This window comes from Struthio camelus, chromosome 25 (assembly GCF_040807025.1).
Source record: "Struthio camelus isolate bStrCam1 chromosome 25, bStrCam1.hap1, whole genome shotgun sequence".
NCBI classification, from domain to species: domain Eukaryota; kingdom Metazoa; phylum Chordata; class Aves; order Struthioniformes; family Struthionidae; genus Struthio; species Struthio camelus.
The window spans coordinates 1034426-1060392 of NC_090966.1; the positions used below are offsets into that span (position 1 = coordinate 1034426).

At 43.5% G+C, this 25967-nt stretch overlaps 1 protein-coding gene across 1 annotated transcript; it reads left to right on the plus strand.

The window, feature by feature from the left end:
- Positions 1–2459: 2459 nt before the first annotated feature.
- Positions 2460–25717, plus strand: WNT9B (Wnt family member 9B). Its single transcript, XM_068919113.1, has 4 exons — positions 2460–2562; positions 13213–13469; positions 19151–19416; positions 20321–25717. The coding sequence occupies exons 1-4, from the start codon at positions 2486–2488 to the stop codon at positions 20795–20797; spliced, it is 1077 nt and encodes a 358-aa protein (XP_068775214.1). The 5' UTR covers positions 2460–2485; the 3' UTR covers positions 20798–25717.
- Positions 25718–25967: the final 250 nt, after the last annotated feature.

Genomic DNA, 25967 nt, shown 5'->3' on the forward strand with positions numbered 1-25967 from the left:
CAGTGAGTTTCTGTTCCTTCTAATGAGCCTTACCAAAAGCAGAGATAGAGCAAAATTTCTCAGCTGGGCACACAAAATTGAATTTTGCTGCTTCTTGAATAGTTGAGAAAGAAGATTTGAGGTTAGCAGAGTGGGTTCCAAGGGAAAGGCCATGGCGAGTCAGTAGTGTCGTAGGAAAGTGAGGAGTATTAGGTGTTGAGGAGCTTTGTAAAGGGTGAAGACAGCTGGGTTGCCCTTCTTCTCCCCATTTTTCATGGTTTGTGAGACTCCAATCATCCCTCCCTCATGGGACAACAGATCATCCTTTTTTGATATGTAGCCATATATCATGACCCTCCTCTGCTTCTCTTGCTAAAAATCAACCCTAATCACCCTCCAGCACTGCCAGTGCTTTGAGTGATATGGCCTAGTTCAAGATAGAGCATGGGAGGAGAGTAGGGCTTTCTCTTCTTACTGTAGCTGGACCAGTGTGAGATGGTGACTGTTAATGTTGTCTCTGCTTACCTGGATCTCTCTCCTAAAATCACCAGTCACTGAAGCAGGTTGTGCAGGCAGGAGGTGGAACAGCTCATCTCTGACTTCTAGGCAGAGCAGACTAGGGTCTGCAATCCTGGAACTAAGTCAGGGGAGAGTCAGGGCACAGCGTCACACTAATATGTTGCCTACATGGCAGTACAATGAGACATGGAGATGTATCACCTCACCGGCTCCTAGAGATCTTACAGTGCAGTACTTCCTTTTGCTTGGTACAAGTATGCCAAGTTTTTGGGTTTTGGAAGTCTGCATGCAGATCCTCTATGTTGATTCAGTTCTGTGTAAAACAGCACACTGTGTCTGTGGTAAAAAGCTGTGCTGGTGTAGAATCATTGTATAGTCAGGCTTGAACAGTGTTATGAACAGCTTTGGCAAGGGAGCCAAAGGCTAACTCCCATAACTACATGTTCTGAAGAGAAAACATTTCTAGATCTTCCACCCTCTGCCAGTCTTCAGTGAAGGCATGGTTATAAGTGCTTTACCCTGGGAAGACCTGCTGCCATAAGCCCCTTGTGTAGGAAATCCAAAATAAAAGCCCAAGTACAGGCAGAGAATAGTAGTGGCCTCAGTGGTAGAAAATAGGTCTCAGTAGTACCCTCCCCATCATGAGATATTTGAAGACACTGCTGCAGGGATTACAAATTGAATTTGCATTCTTGAAATATCACTATGAAGTGCTGTAGTCCAAAAACTTGCACACCCTTTGCAAAGCAAATGACTCAGATACACAAGGTGATGGAGGAGGTTCTGAAATGCAGCAGTGCACCTGCAGTTCAGCGAAGCTGCCATTATCATTTATTGACTGGATAGAGTAGTTTCAGATTGTTGTATGTGGGTATGTGCCTATCTAGAGCCCTGCCACACAGGAGCATGTGTTTCTATATTCCTGAGATATTATGGGAGCATTTCCAGAGCACTGTAGGTGCACCTTGCAAACATCTGTCCCAAAGGGCTATTGGGTTCTGGAAATTTGTTGTTGAGTTCCTCTATGAATGTTTGTGAATGTGTGTGTAATTGCACTTGGCATGATCAGCACGGACATTAGAAGACAATTCTTCCTCTGGAGGGTGGTGCAGCCCTGGAACTAGTGCCCAGAGAGGTGTGGGGATCTCCACACTTGGACCGCTGCAGGACTTGGCTGGACAAAGCCATAGCTGCTCTGGTGTAGATATTACTACAAACTGGCTTGGGACAACAGGTTGGTCTGGAGACCTCCAGAGGATCCTTCCTGTCAGCATTGCTATGAGATGTTGCATGTTTGGTGCCTGGGGGAATGTGCTCCAGAGCATGTGCTTGCATCTACCTGCTGTGTCTGTGAACATCAGTGCACCTGGCAGCAAAGATGAGTGGAAGCAGGAATGTATTGCATGAACACCAGGTGCCTGGACACTTCATCTTTTCCTTGATGTATCAGATTGCTCTGCTGTACTGCTGGCTGCCTGCAGCCATGCTACACTGCCAAAGACCACGGTAAAGCTTGGAAGTAAGACACTCCTCCGCTGCATTTACCGTTATTACTGTGTACGGTGCCACCGAGCATCCTTGAGCCTAATGTAGAGACTGCCAAGCCCCTGCCCACCTCCCACAGGTACCAGGCACGGAGGCCGCCGCTGGACAGCGCACAGGGATGGAGGGACCTGGTCAGGCTCCGCCTGGCCCCTCATCCCCGAGGGCTGCCGGAGGCTCTGGGGACAACCCACCGCCCGGCGGCCGGGGGGGCTGTGGGGGTGGTGGCCAGGGGGCCGGCAGTCCCCCCGGAGCCCCAGGTCCCGCGGGCGGGCTCGGTGCCCGGCGCCGAGGCATCCCCGGCGGCTGGGGGACGGGACGGGACGGGACGGGACGGGACGGGACGGGACGGGACGGGAGGAGGGGGCCGCCCCGCCTCCCGCTTAAAGAGCCGCGGCGCCGGGCGGCCGGGCAGCGAGCTGCGGAGCGGCGCCGCGCCGGCACCATGCGCTCCGCCGCCGCCCTCTGCCGCCTCCTGCTGCTGCTGCTGCCGCCTCCGCCGCCCGCCACCGCCTACTTCGGGTCAGCGCCGCCCGCGGGGCTCGCCCCTAGCGCCGCCTCCGCGCGGCGCGGAGCCCGAGCGGGGGCGCGGGGCCGCCGAGGGGAGGGGGAAGGCGCGGAGGCTCCGCGGCGGAGGGAGCCCGCCTGGGAGCACGGGGAGCCGGGGGCAGAGGAGCGCGGAGGCTCCGCGGGGGGAAGCGCTCGGGGCAGGGAAGGTGTGGAGGCTCCGCGGGGGTGTTTCGTCCGTGGGGCAGGGCCTGGCTCGGAGCATCCCCCTCCCGGCCTCGCGTCCCGGTCCGGCTGATCGCCCCCCTGCAGCGCCGGGAGCATCTGCGCACCCTGGTCCCCGCAGTGGCACCCTGCGCTGAGGATCCCATGACAGGGCATTTCGGGGAGAGAGATGGGTGGAAGGGGTTTCTTGGGAGGTCTGGAGAGGGGTGGAGGGTGCTGGGTGCTCCTAGGAGCCCCACTGTGCACCCAAGGCACCCAGGGGAAGGGGCTGAGAGGGCAAGTGTGGGATGGAGAGCAGGATAGAAGACTGCTATTAGGGTGGAGCAATAAGGAGAAAAGCAGTGACTTCCCACATTCCTGGAGCTCTGCTTCTGTTCAGGGTGTGAAATTAGCTCAGGATAGTTTCTGCCTTTGAAATCTGTCTTCAAACTGCTTCCCTGCAGGGAAGAAGGTGGGAGAAGGGGACTGGCAAAGGGAAAGCGAGGCTTGGCAGACAGGGTATGGATGACATGCGGGAGCTGCAGCACTCTGCAGGTCTGGCAAGGCCTGAGGGCACATGCCTGGGCTCAGCGAAGCAGAGCTGATGCTTCAGCGCGGGATGCTGCTCAGGATCACCTGGGTGCAGTTGTCGCTGGGCACATGTCAGGCTCAGAGCTTCACCATCCATCCCCCCTTCCTCTCAGTATTTTAATTTTTCTTGGGTTAAAGATGAAGAGTTTTTAACAGAAAGTTTTTAAGAAGTTGAGTCCACATAGAATTTCCCCTGAAGAAGTGTTTTGTTTTCTGAGTAAGCTGCTTCATTCACAGGTTTTCAGACTCTTATGGTAAGCAGAGCTGTTAGTGCATATATTGTAGTGAGTGTTGGGAGATGCACAAATACTAATACATTCAATCTCAGTGCTGTGAGCGATTGTAATGTTCAGGACAGAGCTGTGCTGACTTACATGAGTGGAGGATCTTGGTCCCTCTCTGCTGATCCTTCTATCACATGCCAGTCACTTCTTCCTATATTTACTTGCAAGTGTTTGCTAGCTTGCCACCACTTATCTAGGACGATGATTACTATTTCATTTTTGCTCAAAAGCATCCTTAGATCATGTGAATTTTAAGTTTATTAATTATATTATTTAGCCTAACTCATATCTAAGTGCGTAATGACAGACAAAACTCTACCTTTCTTGCTGCTTGGTCATGTGTAATGTGTGTATATGCATATTCTTTTTATGGAGTTGGGTTGCAGTGAGTGTGGCTTTCCAGCTACAGGGAGCATGTGCACACAGTTGTACTAAGTGGAAGTGATTTTATTTGTATTTCCTTTTCAGATAACTGATGCAAAGCAGTTACTGATTATTGCTTAAGCTGGATTCAGTTGTTAAAGCAACTTGAATGATTTTTCTTTCTGTAACAATGATCTTTTGGGTGTGAGCTGCTTTCTAGTCATATGAAATTTGTGTGTGCTGTCTTCTGATGGTGTATATCTCAGAATTTGTGGCTGTTGTTTCACTCTTCTTGTGTTTCTTTTTTTTTTCCCCTTAAGGGCTTCTGACATGGGCATGTGCCATGCATTCTCACCTTTTCGTTTTCATCTATTACTTAAAAGTCACAAGGAGGAATACAAGACAGAAATGAAAGCCTAAGAACCCAGAGTGTTTGGTGGTGATTAATAATGAGATATAGGGATGCTTTCAGCACAAATTGGAGTTGACGGGCTAGAGGGGAACTTGAATATCTTAGAAGTGTTGATATGAATGCCTAATGTGACTCAGTTTGGGAGAAATGTAATTTCATCTCCAAAACTGCTACCGAATTGGAGGGCCCTTAGACCCTGGTTTAGCAGTCTATGCCTAAGCTTTGCTGCATAGGAGAGACTTAGACATGTCAGTCAGATCTTTGCTTTCCAAACCTTTAATTGAGAAAACCTTAGAGAAATGAGGAGACCTGAGAGACAGTGAAGGAGGCATTTGTGTGGCTATCCTTAGAGACAGGACCTGAGCTCTTTGGGTTGTGTACTGTGGGTTTGGCAAAGGTGAAGTATTGCTGGCTGACACTGGTGAAGAAAGTACTATCTGTGTTTGGTTCTGATGGGAGAAAGGTAAAGCAAGAAGTGTTCAGAGTAGTCCAACAAAAACGGCCAAAGAGCCTGGGAAAGCTGAAGATCATCTATAACTATACAAAGCAGAAGTCTTGCTGGAGTGAACACAGCCCACTTCATAGATGCACTTCAGGCAGGATGTTGTCCGGTAGGCAGAGGCAACAAATTTTGCTAATGCCTTCTACTGGAGAGATCTCCAGGAGTGGGCTGTGGCACGTCTCATTCACTGGCCCATTTGGCCTATGCTTTGTGGGCAGCAGGAGCTGCTGCAGCATTTCTTTTAAATTGTCCTGAAATCGCTGTGGTAGGTACAGGAAGCACCAGGCTTCCTGGAATTTCACATTATATCCTACTTTGATTTGCAGCGCCTTTTAATTCAGCCTATGCGTGTCCCCTGTAGGTATTGCTTTGTGTGTGCCATCAAAGTCAGTGGCACAACTGTTGCTCATTTACATGAAGGAAAGTTTTGGGTCTTGAATTGATTTGTGTTTGTTGATCCCTTAGAGAGTGAAAGGAACATGTGACTTGCAAATCTATTAAAGCTTGAGCTTGCTTGTGTCAGGCAGAGTTTAGAAAATAACATGTCAGATGACATCTCAATATAGATACAGATACCTTCAAAAACCCTATCCTCAACTCCTCAATATCTTTCTAGAGATTTCAAATAAGCTTTCATCCAGCTAGCCCAGTTACTTCTTATTCCTACTACATACAGTCAAATACATATATACAAATACATATATACTTGTAATATACTTTTTCCTACTCCTTTGATAACTGTAATTGCAGCCTTTCCTTGTTGAATCTAACGTACCAAATCTACTACTACAAATAGGGACTGTCCAGCTTTGAATGCTCCTGGAAAAAAATTAGCATTGAACTGCATCTCTGACAGATAAACTAAATGTCCATATTAGTTACAGGCTGCCTAAACTTTTCTCAAAGTTTAGTATATTGGGACAGTTTGTTACAGCATCTTTTTTGCATTGCCAGTCAGACAGAATGCTGGAATATTAAAAAGAGTATATTAGCAGAAAGAGTAGAAATGAAGGGGAAAGGAAAGTTTCAACGAATACTTGAAGAGATGGAGCCTGTAGTGTTTGGCACAGCAGAGAAGATGTGGGACTATTGATGCAATGAATAATTAAGGACTTCAGATACTTTTTGATTATCTTTAGTTCCCAGATTCTGTTTAGTCACAACCTTAGGGCATTACAACTTCTAAAAATTCACTAGTTTGTGTTGAATATTTCTTCTAGGGGATACTTGAGGGAATGGAGCCAGTCCAGAGCTATGCTGGAAATCTGATTATGAATGCAGTGACTGATCTGAGCACTGGCTTGGGTTAGACTGTCAGCAGCAGGGACTGCACTGCCTCTGAAATCAAGAGCTACATCCATATGATTTCATGTGACAGAGTTTAGAGGGGGAAGGATTTAAACCAAGGATGTCCAGACTGTGGGAGCCTAAAGCAAATAAGGGAGAAGCACCCAGTATAGTTGAGTGATCCAATTCACCTGGTGCATAGACACTAACCATGGCAGTTCCCAACTAGTTCCCACAGTTGGGGCATTCCCACACCAGACTACATACTTCTCTTCCCAAAAGTCAGCTCTTCCTCTTTAAGATGTTTATATGCTCTTCTCCACAGAGTTTCAGGAGGATTCTTTTTTATACAAACAAGTCTGCATCTGGGCACATCATCTGTTGCTGTTCCCAGAAAGGGTTTGCAGCAACAGAAAGAGGTTAAGAGCTAGAAAGCCCAATGCCAAGGACTGCAACTCATAACCTCAGGTAACTGTACAAATCTCACTTCAAGTTCTTGTTCTTTGTGAGGAGCAAAAAGCTTGACAACAGACCTGGAAGACAGCAGTTTTGTGAACATCTGCCCGAAGGTCTGAAATAGCAATTCTGAGGGAGAAAAATAGTTTATTCCAAGATGCTGCTTTGGGGATTTCTGCCACCTTCTCTGTAGAGAACTGATGCTACAGAGCACCGGAGACCAGTCCACTTAGTCAAGCCGATACAACATTGCTCTTGGCTATCCATTTGTCCGGGGACAAATACTGAGGATTAAATAGCATTACTTCTGAAAGGATTAAAACTCTGTGCCACTGAGCTGCTAGGGAGAAAGGATAGCTGAGGACCTTGCATGCACCTTAGTGGCCTTAATTTGATCTATCCTTGTCCAAAGTATTCTCCTAGCCTTTCCTGTATGCTTGTTGCAACGATATGGGGGGCATGGGTATTTCTGTGCAACATGAAAGGCATGTGAAATCAGATATGAAGTGCTGTTGTAGCTTCCTTTGATTTCTCTCCCTTCTTGAAAGAGGGAGAAGAAGCATATTTTTAAGGGTTTTAAAGACCTTTCAGATCCAGAGGACATTGGGCATTGCACAGGAACAGGCTCTCATTAAAAATCTCTTAAGCAGCTGGAATGTGGCTGGAAGGAGATTAAAGGAAAAAGATGAATTTAGCAAAGTGCTTAGACAGAAAAGTAGAAATAAAAGTTTGAGATCCTTATTATTTTTCCAGATTGTGAGCAGGTGTGCATTAATTCAAAGATTTTACTTTTTTGCTGTATGATCTGTAGATAATAAACTCTAAATCACCTAAAAATAATGTGCATTTTGCCTAGCTGCAAATATCTGCATATTTTATATGTAATTTTGTGAGAATGTTCTCTTACAGTAATCTTCATCTATTTTACCTAATAAAATACAGTTATAGTTAATATGGTCAGAGACAGCAACCCTCTGTTTGCATGAGTAATCTTTGTTATGCCTGTTAGGACTCTGAGCATGGCTTCTGCTGTGCCAATGGTCAACTGTGTGACCTTGGGCAACTCCTTTAATTTCTCTGCTAGCTTCCCTAAACTGAAATGAAAGTTATGTGTTTCGAGTCTTGTGTCTGTGCACTGATCCTACACAGTGAAGCCCAATCTCTGTAGGAAACTCCAAGAATGGCACTATTGTTTTTTTCATGCTGATATTCACATGTCTTATATAACATGAGTGTGATAGCTCGCATGAGGAAGACTTTCAGAGAAAGCTTCAGATAGCTTTTGTCACATAGCTTTGATTAACCAATTTATTGCTCATTGTGTTTACTACTCAATGCATTATTTCCATCTGGTTATTTCCATACTCCACTTTTAGAGGAAAAACAAGTTATTTTCTGTATTTTAAAAAAAAAGGTCAATTCACAGTGTACTACTATTGCAACTTCAGAAATTCACAAAAGACAAAGAATTGAAATGTTAAGAAAAAACTTTGCCTATCTGTGCAGGATGCTGCATTACCTGTAGGAATTTAAACTACTGCTGGGTCCAATTGTAGAAAGCATTTTTCCCACAGGGCTTTTGCTTTGCGTCATGTAAAGGATGAATTATACTTGGTATAATTCACATCCATGGTATCTTTGCTCTGTGTGTGGTCCCAGGCTGTATTTGCTGTGTGCTATTCAGATTGCTCTGAAAATGGAATTAAATTCTTCAAAGGCTGTTTTTATGGTGCCTGTCACTATCCTACTTGAGTTTTTCACAGGTGTTAACATCTAACGTCCTTCAGGGTCTTGAGAATGGCAATACCACCTTCTCCCAAATTTCACCGGTCTCCTATAATGCAGGTCATAGGACATCTTTAAGATAATCCCTGTCCGACATTGTAAGAACAGCAGTATTGGATCAGACCAAAGGTTCCACTAGCCTCACAGCTTGCTTTCAATACTGGACAATAATGAGCATGAAGGGAAAAGTGTTAAAAGAAACTAGCAGATAGTGATGTTTTCTCAAAGTACTCTCCACCTTCTGACAGTTTGCACCTCAAGGATTTCCTGTGTCAAAGAAAGTATCTTTGTGTTTAATGGTCCCTTATGAATTTTTCTTCCATGACTTTGTAGGAACACATATACACTTTTAGCATCCCTCATGTCCTGCAGTAAGAAGGGCTGCAATTTGCCTACAGGCTGTGTAGGTAAATTTCCTCCTTTCATTTATTTTTAATCTACTAATTAATAACTTCATAGAATTCCCCCTAATTCTTGTATATAAGAGACAGGAATAGTCTCTCTTTACTCATTTGTAGTCTAGTCATGATTTTACAATCCTCTCTTCTCTTAGTATCCCTTTTTCTTCAAGTGGAAACTGTGAAGGATGTCCAGTCTGTCAAGTTGCTCTTCATACAGGAGCTGTTCCACATGTCTGGAAATCTATTAACTTTGGAAGTCCAAGTAGACTGTAGCATCTGGATCATCCTTGATTTTTGAGCCAGTGACTCCTTCAAAGACCTCTAATATGTTTGTAAGGCATGACTTTTCTCTACAGAAGCTGTGTTGACTTTTGTCCACTATTTTGTATTTAACCTATGTCCACTAATTCTATTGTATTCTTAGGGTTTCCACCAACTTGCCCAGTACAGCTCTCTCCTGTGCTCTGTGGATCCTCACATCTCTCATAAAAATGTGAAGATCCATTTGCTACCTTTTGTACTCATGCACTTTTAAACAATAGGTTACACACTAAAGTTTTCCTTCTTGAGTCAGCATTCTGATGTAAATACCATCATGTCCAATGAGCTATACAAGAGCATAGAGTTGACTTTAAAATTGCCATGTGAGGAAATTCACTACAGCCCCTTATAAACTTAAGGGAGCTTGATAACCCTCAGTTAAATCACATCTGTTTCAAGTCTGATATTCTGGCTTTAGTTTCCATCCTACAGATTTTGCTTTCCCCTTTACCAAGAAATTGATGAACTGTCTACCATCTCTCTTCCCTGTGAGAAGGGATTCATGTTTTTTAGGTCCATGTTTTTTAGATCCTTGCTCCATGGAACCAGCATGTATGATGACAAGAAGAAAAAATGAGCAATTATTTCTGCTGCTTTCTACTTTATTTGCAATTAAGAGAGTGCTATAGGTGGGCTTTGGAAACATGTCCACTATGCCTCTACAGTGGAGCTCCTGCTGCTTGTGAAGCAACTGTGACAAGAGAAGGGCTCTGAGCTGATTTCATCTTTTGTAAGAAGCAAATGACTAGTCTAAACAGTCAGAGAAGCAGCTCCTCATGTCTCAAAAACATCTGACAAGGCATGAATGCTGGTTTAGCTGGAATGGAGGGCACTAAAATGAGGATGGATACTGGCAGGAGCAGAGTTCTTTGTTTTGAGAAGGGATTGTTGGGAGTTAGGATGTGTGGCATGAATGGTGGTTCTGTTGGTATGTGGACAATCAATAGCTTAGTCTACAGGAGATTGGTAAGATCATGTATGTGATTTTCCAGCAGTGAGCAATTTCATTGTCTTTATATGAAGCTCTGGATTCTTCCTTCTAGTGTCAGTTCTCTTTTTTTATTTCTTCTCTTTGTCCCATGAACTTGGGAAGCTCTGCTGCATGGGAGCACAGATAACACATGACAAATGGAAAATAAGCACGCCTCACATCTAACTTGCTGATAAGCGTGCTTTCTTGGGATATGTGAGTGCTGGATTGCAGCTATGATGCAAAGTCTAGATCTCCTACTTTCTGGGCAAATGGTCTCAGTCCTCCAGTTACTGTAATGGTGGCACTTCTTGCTGAACCCAGTACTGTCCCAGAGAGTTATGTATAGTCTGAATATCTCTAATAGATCAAACTATTCTTGACATCTAAGTCCATCCTTGTCCATCTTGAGCTGACGCTGGAGCTGGCTTTTTTTGGTCTTACCTCTAACATTCCTCAGAGCTGAACACGTGCTGAACATTATGCACCCAGGGAAATCTATCTCCAGTGAAAGAGTAGGTTGGTTTTTAAGCACCATAGTGGGTGAGGCAAACCTCTCAAAGCTTGTTCATCATGCGTGAATCTTGCTCACTTCAATCTGTCTTGTGTTTCCAGCTCAGGACTGCCATGTCCCTTGGGTGCCAGGTGCTGCTGCCCCGTGTGAGCAGTGTTTGCTGTCAGATAGTGCTTTAGACTATGCAGTCTGAGTTGTTCTCTGAAACTCAGTCACCTCACGCTATATTAATCTTAATTTATTGGGCTGAACCTGGCCCCAGGTATTTCTGATTTGGTTTCCAGTATCACATGTTTATCTCTTGGCTTTCACTGGAACATCTCATGTTTCTCTCCCCTAGTTCAGCAGTGACAATGGGATTAAGAGATTCTTCTCATCCACTTAGTTTCTAAAGTTTATTATTTGTTGTGTTCCATGATGATTTCTTGGTTCATTCACAGGACTCTGCCTGACTTTAATCTCATGGCCATTTGTTGTGTGTAATTACAGATGTGTGAGTGTACCCACCTGGAAGTTGTAGGCTACTGTGAGAATGAATGCAGAAGTGCTGTGCGGTGTTAAATGGAGCTGAGGCCAGTGGAGCCAGCTCACTACCAGTTGCACAGTGGGCCATATGGTTCTCTGTCTTTGTGCATAGTGAATAATAGTGTGCTTGCTCCTGATGCCAGGCAAGCAAGGTGGGGTTCATCTGACTAACTGTGAGTGTCTGTGTAGGCTTCTGAGTTATGTGTACTCTTTTTATAGTCAGTGGAGAGTCAATGAATACTCAAAGGGGTTGGAGTTCAGTGATGTTCTGAAGTACATCCCTAAGTTAGGTCAACTGAATTGCACTATAATTCCCATGCTTGGACAGACTGCGTTGTCACTGACTATAGAGAGATCTAGACAACTAGCTCAGAAATAGATATCTACAAAGTTTCTGGGAGATTAAAATCCTACCATAGCGCTTGATTTGCACCCTACAATGTGAAGGTTATACCCTCCTAAGAAAGTGTTCTTGCTTGTACAGCTGAGAAGGGACTGTTAGAAATATCTCTTTTGTGAAGCCCGGTAAGTCTTCAGCTTGCTCAGCTCCGTAGGTAAAAATTCTTTGCTTGCAAACCACAGTGTGATAGAGAAAACCTAGACCTTTCATGTTCACTGACACAGACTTTCCTCCTTTTCTCTACACCAGCAGAGACTGGCATTCTTTGCACAGAAACCTACACACCTGATCAGCTAATTTAGCTGGTAAAGATACCTCTGCTAAAGAGCCATGCTTTTTTGTGGGACACTGATAATAGTGCAGTGAGGTGAATACTCTCACATCTACACTGCTGTGGGGAACTGTGGCATTGTACCAACTTACTAACCTAGTGTAGTGATTAACAGGCATCACTATCTGGCTTGGTTTGTTCAAGGACCCAGCTGGGCAGGGAAGCTGGTGGAGTCGCTACACCAGTGGTGGGGTGCCAGCAGCTATGTGATTTTTGTAGACATGGCTTACAGATTGCTCCTGTACATCCCTCCCTAACCAGCCTTGCTTGCATGACTCTCACACTCACCTTGTAGAACAACATAGCCCAGTTTGCCTGACTGGGGAGGAGGAACTAGAACCAACTGGCTCATCTGTTTGTCCATGCTGAACTAGCTGTAGACCTGCACAGCAAGGAATGGATTTGGGGGGATGCCTCTAAATGTTAATGTTGGGACCGAGATGTGCCCAATGGTAAAGGTTCTTGAAGATTTCCATTTATCTCTCTTGCTGGTTTTGGCATTTTTGGGGGGTGTCTCTGATTCTTCTCTGTTCTATCAGCTAATGGCAGTCCTGTTAGCGTTGTGCAAATACATGACTTTTCCCAGTTTGTTTGCATCAAAGCAAAATAATTTCTCTGTTTTCAAGCATTCTAAAAATATTAAAGGAATTAAAGATTTTTGAGATCTGTGATATTTTTTAACTGAGACATGCATAGGCACATATAAGTGCACTACCATTGCATTTGGCAATACATTTTAGTTGACGTCCATCTTTTCATCCAAAAAATGTTTTCTCACAGGTGTTCTCTGATATATAGTGTCTCCCTATTGGTCTTTCCTAACTATAGCTAGTGGCATGGTACCAGTATACACATAAAGTCGAAGGGATGTGGCTAATGTTTTGGGCAGTAAGTACAGTACTGTGACATACAGTGACCTGCAGTACCATTAAATTACCATTTACTGTTGTGTAAAAATTCAGGTTAATAAATCCATCTATGTGATTGTGACAGCACTATAAAGGAAACAAAACTGGAGGTGTATAAACACATCCTTTTCAGAGAGTCGGAAAGACCTTCCCACCCAAGGAGCATTGCTGGTGACAACACACATACGTTTTTTCTTTCTCCCCAGAGTGTTAATCTTCTAATTTACCATGGTCTGTGGCAGAGATGGGATACTAGATCTAATCAATCTGTACTGACTAGTCTTCTGAGCTAGTAAAGTACTCTGGCCAGCAGCTTTCCAAATATCTTTTATCCTTCCCTCTGATTTCCTCTTTTCTCTTCCATGACTGCCATTTTCCCTTACTCTCTGCTTTCTGTCTGTTTTCTTTCAGCTTGACTGGGAAAGAAGCTCTGACCCAGTTCCCATCCCTGGGGCCCTCAACAAACTCTGCCCAAGGGAAGGTTCATGTGAAACAGTGTGACCTGCTAAAGCTTTCCCGCAAGCAGAAGAGGCTTTGCCGGAGAGAGCCCGGCTTGGCAGAGACATTGCGGGATGCTATCCGGCTTGGGATCATGGAGTGCCAGTATCAGTTTCGCAGCGAGCGCTGGAACTGCAGCCTGGAAGGACGGACTAGTCTGCTGAAGCGAGGTACAAGGTAGTCTTTTGTTTGTGGTATAAAATCTCACTTGGTGCTATAGCTCCTGGATATGATATCTCACAGGCAGCTAGGACATGGCACAGTAACTGGAGAGTGTAGAGATGATCTGTCCACCCTAGGAATGGGAGCTGGGAATAGAAATGTGATATGGGCTCTTTCACTGCAGAATAAAAAAGTGCCTTATCCTCATTTTTGCTGCATGGTTTGTCACTGATTGAAAAGTAGAAGGAAGTTCACACCCTTGGCTTGTGGATTTTTGTCTGAGACCAGAATTTCCTAAGCTGGCCATCTTTCTTGGCTGGCAATCAGGGATGATGCTGTGGAAAGTAAGGGCTACTGCCTTATTTCAAGGGACATTTTAAGAAAAGACTTTTTTCAGCTCTTTGGATATTTTCAGATGTAAATCTCTGTTGTTCTTGGAAACAGAATTTAATCCTAATTTATGGTTTAAAAAACCTGTTTATCAGCTTTAAGGCATTTCAGTGCATGTTTACAACATCTCCTGAGACTCTTCCACATACAATTGGAGTTCCCACAGAAGTTCAGTTGTAATGGATGAAATAGTCACTGACCTTCTGTTTCACAGAATGCTTTACAGGAGGACAATGTCCTTTAAATTCTATATTTGAGGTAGGAGGGAGAATAATAAATCCCTTAATTTAAAAGAAGTAGAGAAAAATAGAATGAAGATAGGCCCTGAGACTAACTTCTTGATACAAGTTCCCAGAGCATGCGCATATACTCTGCTGAACTTGTCTTCATCCAAGTGTATGTCCAGCCTTTTATGGCGTTTCAGGCTTTCAATAACATTTAGTTACCTAAAAAAGTTAATATCTTTTAAGAGAAAGAAGCAGAATGAGCCAATATTAACTCTGATTGATGAAATTAAAATGTTAATTTTTTAGCATTGGAATTGAAACATTTTAGCATTTCAACTAGAAAGTATCAAATTTTATTAAATTAAATATTGAATTAATATTTTAGAAAACATCATATATCAGGTCTATATATAAAAATAGGTATGTATACCTATATACACAGATTAGATTACTTCATTTTAAGGCTGTTGTGAATTTTCTAGCAAACTATGGAAAAAGGTTTTTGTGATCATTTTGAGTGACTTTCTGACATCTCTACCTTCATCAACCTCAAAGAACTTGAAAATGACAATTGAGTAATCCTCATCTTCAAATAGCTGGAAAGCATTTAATTATCTCATGGTGGCATGCCTCGACATTTCCATGGGCTCCAGACTGACGAAATAAAATATCACCTGTAATTCAAAACCTGTTTTGGCAGATGAGGAAAAGTGTTTGAAAACTTTTATTACACAATCTTCAAGATCAAATTATGATTTAATATAGCTAAGTATGCTATATACATCTCCTATATGAGAAGACAGTTGGCTGGGAGCAATTATTAATTCTCATTTTTCTTTAACTTGCAAATAGTTTAATTTCTTTCATAAAGAACGTTCAAATTTTCAGCTGCTACTTTTGATCTGTTTCTCATATACTCATGACGCAGTTTTGTTGCTGCCTTGGAAACTGTCAGTGAGACACTGGATTCTTTCCTTTTCAAATACTGCTGAAGAGTTCTAGAAATGATTAAACTCTGATATTGCTATGGTTTTAGAGGAACTGAAGAGAAAAATACACTCTTTTCAGCGCAGTCTTTTAATGGTTTTATCAGTGTTAGAGGGGAAAAAAGACTTTGACTCAGTAAGATGGTTCATTTTCATAATTGATGAAAAGCTGCACTTAATTTGTAGTCACAACTAAAAAAACTCTGTGGCTAGCCTGGGATCACAGATGCTTTTCCTGCTTCTGCAGACATCACTTTCTCATTTGGTGTATTTATATAATTTTAGTAACAAAAGAAATGGCAAGGGCTTTCTGGTTTTTGAAATGCCAGATTTAATTTCAGTCTGCTCCATTTGTTGTTTTACACTGACACTCCTCTGGACACAACTGGGAAACTCCTTTTGCATAACCTGCAATCTTTTCATGACTATTGCAGTAATTTATGGTGGTTATCACTCTTCACTGATCCATGCAAAATCTCTCTGCATTCCTTCTCTGCTTCTCCTTTAAAAAATTCATAAAAATAGATTTTACATGATTCTGGAAAGACATTTCAGGCCATCTTTTTGCATTGTGACTGTTGATGTCTTTCCCATATAAAGCCTGTAAAGCAGTGATCTTCTTTTGGTTTTCCAGGTGTGGCATAACTGATGGTGTAAGCCATATTTCATCTCAAACAACATGGTGATTTGGGAAAAATAAATATCTATAGCAAAGATAGCTCAGATCCAGCCACTCAGAAAAACCCCTCTTCAGAAATAAGCACTCCATAGTCCTTTCCTCCATCTTTCCATTTTTTTGCTTCACATTGGTCAGATTCCTTGATCTTGAAGCAGTGCTTTCACTGATGGTATGAGGAACCTGGGAATGGAACAGCACAGGAGCATTGGCCAAAGAGGCTGTGTAATCTCCATCCTTGGAGGTTTTAACTTTGGAGTTAGCCCTGCTTTGAGCAGGAGATTGGACTATAGACACCCAGAGGTCCTTCCAACCTAAATCTTTCTACAGTTCTATAACTTTCCAGTCCACCTTTTTGCAGAGATAGACCTCTTTCTCTTGTTCTGAAATGCTTCCACTATCTTTATTGTAACCTTCAAAAATCTTTGGCCTTGACTATCTTTCCTTTGGCAGAATTGCCATATGGCTAAGCTCATCCTATTACAGTTTTCTTTGTGGTCTAGAGCACACAATGCCACAGAACAGTGTCTTGCCATCACAGCAAAAATCCTGTATTTATAGGCTGCTGAGCTACAGGAATAATTCCAGAGGAAGACTTGGAAGTGTGCAAAGTCCTACTAGGAAGAGCTGGCTTGCTTCAGCATCTTGAAATTCAACTCTGCACCGGATGTTTACAATCAAACCTACAAAGCAAGATGCCCAGCAAAAATGTCTGTATTCAGATGTTTCCCTATGCACTATGTGTTTAAGCTTTCATGATAGTCACTAGCAACCTAGTCACAGTGGGTTTAGAAGAGAGGCTGAAAGCCTGGGCATCGGAATTGCCCTTCAGGCTCCACTTGCTGTGGTGACAAGAGCTAGGTTTACAGAGTAGGAGGGTAGATACCTGCACACATGGAGAAACCTCCATTTAGATCTTCTCAAGAATACGTTAGTTGGAGCTGAATCCCACTCATTTGTGCCATGATCTACTGAAAATATAGCTTAAATAGTTGCCCTATTGTTCATTATTACCCTGGCTTAAGGGCCTCTCAGCTTTCTCTTTACACGTGACTTAGGAATTAAACAATTAAACAAGGATCAGACCCTTATTACAAAGTAGAGGGAATCGTCTTAGACTTTTCAGACAAGCATTTGGCATTCTGGTGATACTGAACCTTTGCCTTTAAAAGAGGTAGGAGAGGCAGAAGAAGGGGCAGATTTGAAAGTATGCTCATTATCTTCAGTTACTGCTGTCTGCAATTGCCTAACCACAAGCAATGGTCTCTGATTTCAAGAGGATTGAAATCTGGCCAGTGCTAACATGGAGTACCACAGAAGAAACCAAACCACCACTGCTCAGAAATAGCTCGAGTAGTGTGGTATTCCACAAAGTCAGATTTAGCAGGGTATGTGGAGCTGACTGGTGCTGTTAGCTTTATACAGTATGAAAAAGTGTTTCTAAAATGTTCTCTCCTCTTCTAGTGTCAGTGCATCAAATAAGATTTTCGGAAGCTGGTAAGCATTTGGAGATTAGCTACTGGAATGATTTGTCAGACTTTGGATCTCAGATTTATCTTATCCTTTGTTATCTCCTTCTTGTGGGTTAGCCAGTGTTTGAAAATGTGTGAGCATCATGTTGCTATCAATAATCAGTACTGACTCTATCCTATATCAGCTTTTCCATAACTTTAGATGGTACTCTTTCAGTATCCTGAGATTTGTTACAGAGCACCATCAACCAGAGCGCTTAGTTGCAAGTTACTTGTCCTCATGGTACAACAACCAGACTAGCAGAGCAGGGAGCAGTTTGTTGACTGAACTCCTTGACTTTCTCCACATTGTTATTGATCTCTCGTTCATGTCCATACTGTTGCCAGTTCTTTCATCTAAAATTTAGGAATTCTAGCAAGCTCATATGAAGAATGTTTTGAGGTTGCTCATGTGGCCTCTCCATTGTGTTCATGATCAATCAGTTTTTCCTTCTTCTTACTGATAATTATCAGAGGAGCTCTTTGTCCTGCTCTTGGTCAGATTTATGGTGACCTCACCAGGATCTCAGCAGTTAGCAGTCTGATCTATAAAAAGAGCTGAATGAGAATTCTTTGAGGGAATTGAGTCATGGAAAGATTTGAGGTTGGACTGGATGGTCCAGAGGTCCCTTCCAACGTCAGCTCAAAGCTACCTGCAAGACTAATCAGGTCTCTATGGTTCTCTCTTTCATTGTTTCAGGAAACAGATTTGTTTCCTTCCAGTGTAGCATAAAATGCACAAGTACTCTGTTTTTCATAAACCAGCTTTTTTTTGGCTTGTATTGGGGTTTTTTTGGCCAGTCTTATTGAGTCCTGCACTCTGAGCTACTGATCACAGTCACCTGTCTTTCTCTTTCTTGTTCTAATTCCTAAATAGTGGTCTTGGTAAGCAATTTTCCATCAATAGCTTTAATTTCTGGAGATGAACCATGGAGGAAATGTTAAGATCTTCCACTGCATTAAATTGGAGAGGAGGTAAATAATAAAAACAAAATATTTTTTGGTCTAGGTCAGGCCTATGTCAGTTCTTGTTCCAGAACTTCTGTGGAGCTCATGGGAATCATATTTGGGAATATCATATGTCCATTCCTATCTGAATCCATGTCTTCGAACTGAATTTCTTTTCAGACACTGTACTTTCTGTCCTGGTTGAAATGTCATGGTGTGTCATGGTCATGTACATCAGGGCAAATATAGCCTAGCTGGGCAGCCTGCTTTTAAAAAGGAGAATAGCTTCAGAAAGCATCACCACAATCACTGGGAGTAGATACTTTTGAGAGAAGCCACAAAGTCCACTTATATAAAAGAGAGTCCTTCTCCTTGCCTAGGATGTTTTTTAACATGTAACCTTTTACCAGTCAAAGTACATTTGATCGTTCTGTAGGAAATACTACTATGTTGAGACAGTCCCAATCAAAAACATTTTGAGATAATGGGTCAGAGATTTTAATTTTTTTGGTCTCTAATAAATACTTCAAGATTTTAATCCACAACATGGTTTCAGTGACTGCCTTTATCCCCACGTATCAGCTGTGGGGCGAGGATGGTGGCAAATGGAATTTCATGGCTCTGTCACTTTCTGTAGTTTGATATTCTCCCAGGACTGTTTGGCTGTTGACACCCATCCCTTGATTCTTGAGTGGTCTCCTATCTCAGTACTGAGTCAGCCACAGCCACTAGGTGAGACTGAGGTTTTAATACACAAGTTACTTCAAACCTGAAATTCAGTTTCTCTGCTAGAAACAGTATGCAGGTAATGGAAGAGTTTTGTCTCTTTGTGTTTCCAAGTATTGTGCTTGATTTTAGTTCATGGCCAGAGTCAGGAGAGGTAGTGAGGCAGATAAAAGCCATATTTTGCTTTTCCTGCTCCTACCCTCTTCTAATCCTTCTCCTGTGCAGGTTTTAAGGAAACTGCCTTCCTCTATGCAGTGTCCTCTGCAGCTCTCACGCACTCCTTAGCCAGGGCATGCAGTGCTGGGCGCATGGAACGCTGCACCTGTGATGACTCCCCAGACCTGGAGAACCGCAAGGCTTGGCAATGGGGTGTTTGTGGAGACAACCTCAAATATAGCACCAAGTTCCTGAAAAAATTCTTGGGTCAAAAGAGAATTGGAAAAGACCTGCGGGCCAAGGTGGACATCCACAACACCAATGTTGGCATCAAGGTGAGGAGCCACAGCAGCATGCTCAAAAAGAATTTAGGGCTCAGTGCAAGTTTCCCAACCCATCCTCAGCTTAGGCTGTCCGTGAGAGGGTTATTCACTGCCCCTACTCAATAATCAGACCTGTTTATCTGTGTCTTGTGGCCTTATGGTACCGAGAGCTCCCTGGAAAGTCTCCTGAACTCTGGTGTGAGGATTTGCATGTTTGGAGTGGAAGAATAACAGTCTACATCCTCTGCTGATGTTAGAGGCTGAGTAACAACAATATGCAGCACAGTAACAGCTGTAAAACTCCCTGGCTAAAATGTTCCATGGGTTATACCACAGCCACAGTGAGTTGTGAGTACAGCTAGAGCTTCAGAGCTGGTTCAAACTGTGAAAGAGATTGAGGGTTGACACTCTTGACTTCACTTCAGGGTCTGCTGGTGATTTGTTGTGTTCTCTGGTATTAGTCATATCACAAACTTAGTCAGGAAGACCATTAGATCACACAGTTTGGCCTGTATGTTACGGACTATTGACCTATCACTGTTTTCCATTTATTGAACCTAATTTCTTGTGATTGAAGCACTATCTTGATTTGAAGACATCAAGAAAGGGAATGTACCATGCTGGAGATGCATGATTTCATGGTTAACTACTCCTGCTGTTCTAAATATGTGCTTAATAAGAATTTGGCTGGCCTCAATGTTCAGTCATTTGTCCATGTTTTGGCTTTCTGCTCTCCAGGTCTCCAGCTAACTCTGTAGCTGCTCCTCTGTGTTTTTTAGTTTTGCTCAGGAAAACAGGAACAATGCCAATAAAACTGAAGTACTTCTGGGCTGCCTGGAATCTGAGGTGTTAGCTGTATCCAGAAGTATGCTCACAGTCCTGGCAGATAATGATTGCCACTTCTCTTCCTCATCAGGCCGTGAAGAATGGTCTCAAAACTACGTGCAAGTGCCATGGTGTCTCTGGCTCATGTGCTGTCAGGACGTGTTGGAAGCAGCTTTCGCCATTTCACGAGGTTGGCCGACTGCTGAAGCTGCGCTACGATGATGCTGTCAAGGTCTTCAGCTCCAGCAATGATGCAGTGGGACACTCAGAGCTGGCTGGCCCCCACAGACACAGCTATTCCCCCAAGTATCCTGCTACACCCCGCTCCACTGACCTGGTGTATGTGGAAGACTCCCCCAGTTTCTGCCGGCCCAGCAAATATTCCCTCGGAACTGCTGGGAGGACCTGCTCTCGGGAGGACAGCTGTGATAGCATGTGCTGTGGACGAGGCTATAACACCCAGAGCCGGCTCGTTACCTTTTCTTGCCACTGTCAGGTACAGTGGTGTTGCTATGTTGAATGCCAACAGTGCATGCAGGAAGAGGTGGTCTATAGCTGCAAGCAGTAAAGTCAGTGCTAGTGGGTCAGGACCAGTCGTAGAAAGCAAGCAGTAGGGAGAGAGGGACATGATTCTCTGCTGTGGGGTAAAGGCAAAGGCAAGAAACACAGTGTCCAGTGCTCCTATTATCACAATGTTGAGATGCCCCCAACCTGGGGAGAGCCCCTGTATGAGGGGTGAAAAACCATAGCTTTTGTCAGGTAATAGATCAGGAAGAAGGGAGCGGGAATGGGTGTAATATGGGGACAGCAAAACACAGAAGCAGTCAAAATATCTCTCTTGAGTTAAACCTTACACTCTCATCTGCAGGAATATCCCTCTCCTCCATCTCTCACTTGCACTTATGTAAATGTCTTGGAGTGGTAACACTGAATACTGAGGGCTTGAGCCCTGGTCCTGGAGAGGAAAGAAAAAAAAAAGGAACTGTGGAGACAACCATCTAGACGGGATCCTGATTTGGCAAGGACAGGCATGTTCCCGCACCAAGGCAAAGTGACTCTGGCAGTTGGGGATTTTTAAACGCTATTCTCTGAGAGATGGTTCAATCCTCTCTGCTCTGAACTCAAAACACACTACTGAGTAGTTACATTTTGATGCAGGATTTGTGTTTCAGAAATATTGCTTGACAAACAAATGGAGCTTTTGTTGTCTCCCAGATCTAAACTTTGGGCATTAGACTCGTGCATTCTAAACATGTTTTAACCTTGCTGTCCAACTGGAATTCTCCAGTTACACTCGGTTGATCACAGGTAACTCAGCTGAAGTCTGTGAAGTTACCCTTTGTACCATACCATGTCACAGGGGAGCTATTTTATGGTGGTGGATCCAGGGTGATGCTAATTATCCATTTTTTTCCCCTAATCAAAATTTTAATTGCCTTTTCTCTTATGTGTACTAGTCAGTGTCCTGGTGCTCAATGTGCCTTGCATCACAAGGTTCTGCCCTGTACTAATGTTAGGAAAAATTTGTGAAAGGGATTTAGGAACCACAGTAACTGGACTATCTAAAAAATTTGCAAGTTGTGAGTGACAATCTCTGCGGTGGCAAGTTAGATATATCTAAGAAATGCAGACATCTGTCATGAGAGAAGGTGATCTAGGGGAAAGAACACAGCCCACTGCAGAGTTGTGATCCCCTGACTTTGTAGTTGACTGTAAGTTGAGCACAGCAGAAACAGCCTGTTCTGTTTCTTTGGCTAGGCCTTAAAGAGCAGTTTTTGGGAATGGCTGTGAGGCAGTCCCTGACCTGACCAGCATGCACAAGCAGAGGTGTGTGGCACAACCTATCTGGGTTTTGAGATGTATTACACTGCTTGGCAGTGTATTTGCCCACTCCAGGGCACTTTCTGGTTAACCCTGCATTAGCAGTTAGAGGTTCCCTGTTTGTACTGTGAGGGCAGCTTTGGTGAGCCCCTGAGAAAACAAAGCTGCTGTATTTTCTCAGTCTTGGTAATGACTATAAAACAGCAAGCAGAATGCTGATGTATGTGGACTGGCTAGTGCTAGAATGGATATTTAAATCCTCAACCTCAAATCAAAATTCATTGGCAATACAGTGGATAAAGACATGAGTTTAGGTTTTTTTGAATGGACTGTGGCATGCTTGGAATTGGGCAGGGTTTCAATGTGATCGAGTTCTCCTCACAAGCAGTGAGATCTTCTCTATGTGCTCCAGCTCTTCTGTGTGGATGTCCTGAAGTGAGGGCAGCTTGTATGTACATTTCCATATGGTTCTGGCACTTACTTTGCAGTGATGGTCTCACACTCTCTTTATCTTGACCTTGTTGCGCATTTGCTCTTCACAGCTACTTTTGATGTCTGCTTCGTAAAAGGGTGGCAGACAACTTGCTCAGAGCAGATCTAGCCATTAACTGCCTGTTCAGAAGCCACTAACACCTTCCCTTTGGCTATCTGCAGGTCTCTTAATGGGCTTATTCCTTTTCATCCCTTGTTCTGGCTCAAGTTGAGCTGAACTGAATTAAAGTGTTTATGACAGATATATTACTGCAAATTAGGTTAATTGGCCTTACTTTTTTTTTACCTCCTAAATGCTCCAGAAATTAATATTGAGCAAACCATTATTTACATGTTACTTTTAATGTTCTCAGAGTTGAAATCTTCCCACGAGTCTCAGCATTGAACACAATGAAAAAGCAACCCAATGCATTAAAATTGTTAAGAAATGGCATCATAGGAGAAGGGACAAAGGAAGTAGCTCTGCTCTGCCCTATCGATCCCAAGCCACCTGCCTGCTGGACCTCCTGGGTTTTCCAACATCTGAGAGGGTATTTGGAGATCCCATGCCATTGCATGGAACACTCTGACTTAAACAGGGAATGAGACTTTGTGGGTAAGAGGTGAAGCACAGCTGGATCCCATTCTCTGGGAAGGAAGTGAGAGAGACATCTCTATATCCTTGTCAAAACTGCACTTCTAGATCTTCCACTGGCTGGTATTATCTGGGCCTGCACAATCCTTTCTGCATACCCAGATCCCATAATTTGAGGGCAACTAGGATTCTCTGAGTTGGGTGAAAGTGTTCTTGATGGGCTTGTTCCTTTTTATTCCCTTTTTGGGCTAATTTTGATAAAATGAATTAAGGGAGGCACATGATTGCCTACTGAGATTCAAGTATTTTGCAGATCAGACAACAGGTCTTGCATAACATCACTGCAGGCAAGAGCTTGGGACAGAACATCAATTTTCATTTACTTAGTAAGTTTTGTCTCCAGCTTTGCCACAAGGTTGTTTGGAGAAGAAAAATCATGGCTCTAATCCCCTAGTAAGGTTACTTGGGTCAGTGTCATTTGCTGACAGCTGGATCCCAATGAGGGGTTATTGCCACAGGAAATTCCACTTGAACACAAGAAAACAGTTCTTTACTGTGAGGGTGGTTGAACACTGGATCAGGTTGACCAGAGAGGTTGTGGAGTCTCCATCCTTGGAGATATTCAGAACCCAACTAGACAAGGTCCTGGGCAACCTGCTCTAGCTGACCCTGCTTGAGCAGGGCAGGGTGGACCAGATGATCTCCAGAGGTGCCTTCCAACCCCAACTATTCTGTGAGTCTGTGATTATGGACCTGCTATTTCACTTCTTAAAAGAGCAGGCTGTTTATGTCACATAGAATGTTACATCTTTTCTCAAGAGTTTTGTGCTCAGTGAGACTCAGTGTAGCAGCACTGTGTTTTTCTCTGGCATTATGAAATATAAGGCTGCAAACTGCTCCCACAGCTGGGAGCAGGTCTATGAAGTCCTGAAGCACTCCTGCCCTGCAAAGCCAGCTTGGCCCTGTTGGAGAGGATCTACAAGCCATCCCGTACATACTGGACACCTACTTTTTCCCCTACTCAGTTACTCCAGTAACAGAGCAGAGGCTGGGGCTTGGCTGAGATGGCTCTTGGGCTACAGGCTGGACAGGAGCCTGGCCAGTGTTTGTAGGGTCCTTGGGGTACTCTCTAGTTACCTGCGGAGTGCGCTCATGGCCAAGTGAAGCTTTTTGTCTTGCTGGACTCACTCTTCTGTACTCTTCTTGTAAAAAGGAGAGGAGAAAACACAAAAGAACAGATAGTTGGCAAGTCTTCTCCAATGACCTTGTCCTGCTCTGCAGTGAGAGTGAGAGGAAATACATGCTACTAGCAACTTTCATTTTCCTGTCAAGAACTTTTCTAATGTCTATACTGGTTCTCCCATCCCAAAGAAAACCCTGGCTTTCACACAGCTAAAAGTGTTATTTTAGTAAGGACCTTTATCTGGCTCCAAATACTGCAATGCTCCGAGCAAGAGGTGAATGCATTTCAGAGGCATGTTAGGTGTTTTGCACAACAGACTCAAAAACAAGACCAAAATAATGTTGAGATGATTATTTAGGCAGAGGGGAATACAGTCAGACTAGTAGAACTTGCAACATTGGTTATCTGTGTCTTGTGAAGCCAAAACACTGACATCAGTGAGAACTGAAGGACAGGTCTGTGGCAAGGGAATCTCAAAGGGCACTAGAAACTTGTATTTAGGCAGCTAGATCAAGCCCATTCAATGTGGATATTTTGGACTGAGTTGCTCCTTTGGCTGCCTTTCAGGCAAAGAAGACACATTTAAGGCAGGATTAGATACTGCCTTGGAGCACTTGAAAAGGAGCTTGTTTTTGTGTGTGTGTATATCATCTGACATTCATGCTTTTGAAGTGGTGTCACCAAGTCTCAGGTCACTCATGAAAACACTGGTTCCTGTGAAATGTGCAGGGATTACCTCTGGCTATGGAGGTTTTTAGCACTGATCTCTGTTACTGTTTGAGCTGTGACCTATTGTAACTGGTTATGTCTATGCAATACCATGTTTTTGTCCAGTCTTGCTGCCAGTGACTGTAAGGTAGAAATGCCCTTTGTCTTCAGTGTTGGGCTAGCCCAGTGCCATGGGGATCTCATAAGAACATTGTATTATTAAAGTTGAAAAATAATGTAAATAAAGTGAATGGAAAGGTAAGGTTGTGCCTGGAAGTCCTGGCACCACAGGAAATGTTGAATACATACAGGACAAAAAGATCCTTCATAGGAAAATTTCTAATATAGCAAAAGGGACTGTCACATCTGCAGCTCTTTGCATTGCATTGCTCAGCAGCTGTTTGAGGAATGGTGAACATGGAGAAGATCTGGGGAGGGGATAGTTTCTTCTCCAGTATCCTTGAGGTAAGTTTGGACTTGGTGGAATACGGAGGTTTGGCATTTGGCTGAAGTAAAGTTTGGCTAACTGTTAAGTCAAGAAGTCTGGATAAGGAAGTCTAATCTCCTCTGGCTTTGCTCTGCAAGATCAACTCAAATGCAATTTCAGCTCCTCCCTTTCACAGAGGAAGGCCAAGGCTTTCTGCTCAACCCCTGCCAGCCAGAATAGACAGCCTCTCTCAGCCTGGAAACAAAGAGAGTGAAAACTGATGGAAAAAAAAAAAAAAAACCTTGAAAATGCTTCATGTGAGGGCTGGGGAAAGGACTTGAGAATGTGCTGAGTTTGAGGCAATGTTTGAGGCAATCCTTCTGGCATTCTTGAATACTAGGAGTTTTAGAAATAGTACTACAGATGAAGGAGTGATGGAGCTTGCTTGAGGCAGCTAGCTTGTTTTTCCTTGTTTCTCATTCAGTTATCCAAGGCTGTTTTATTGCCCAGACATGAAGCAAACTGGGCTGACA

Excerpts from the sequence above, each read along its gene's own strand:
- WNT9B (XM_068919113.1), top strand. The coding sequence starts at position 2,486 with ATGCGCTCCGCCGCCGCCCTCTGCCGCCTCCTGCTGCTGCTGCTGCCG. Across the intron at positions 2,563-13,212 it reads CCCGCCACCGCCTACTTCGG|CTTGACTGGGAAAGAAGCTC; the intron begins GTCAGCGCCGCC and ends GTTTTCTTTCAG. Across the intron at positions 19,417-20,320 it reads ACACCAATGTTGGCATCAAG|GCCGTGAAGAATGGTCTCAA; the intron begins GTGAGGAGCCAC and ends CTTCCTCATCAG.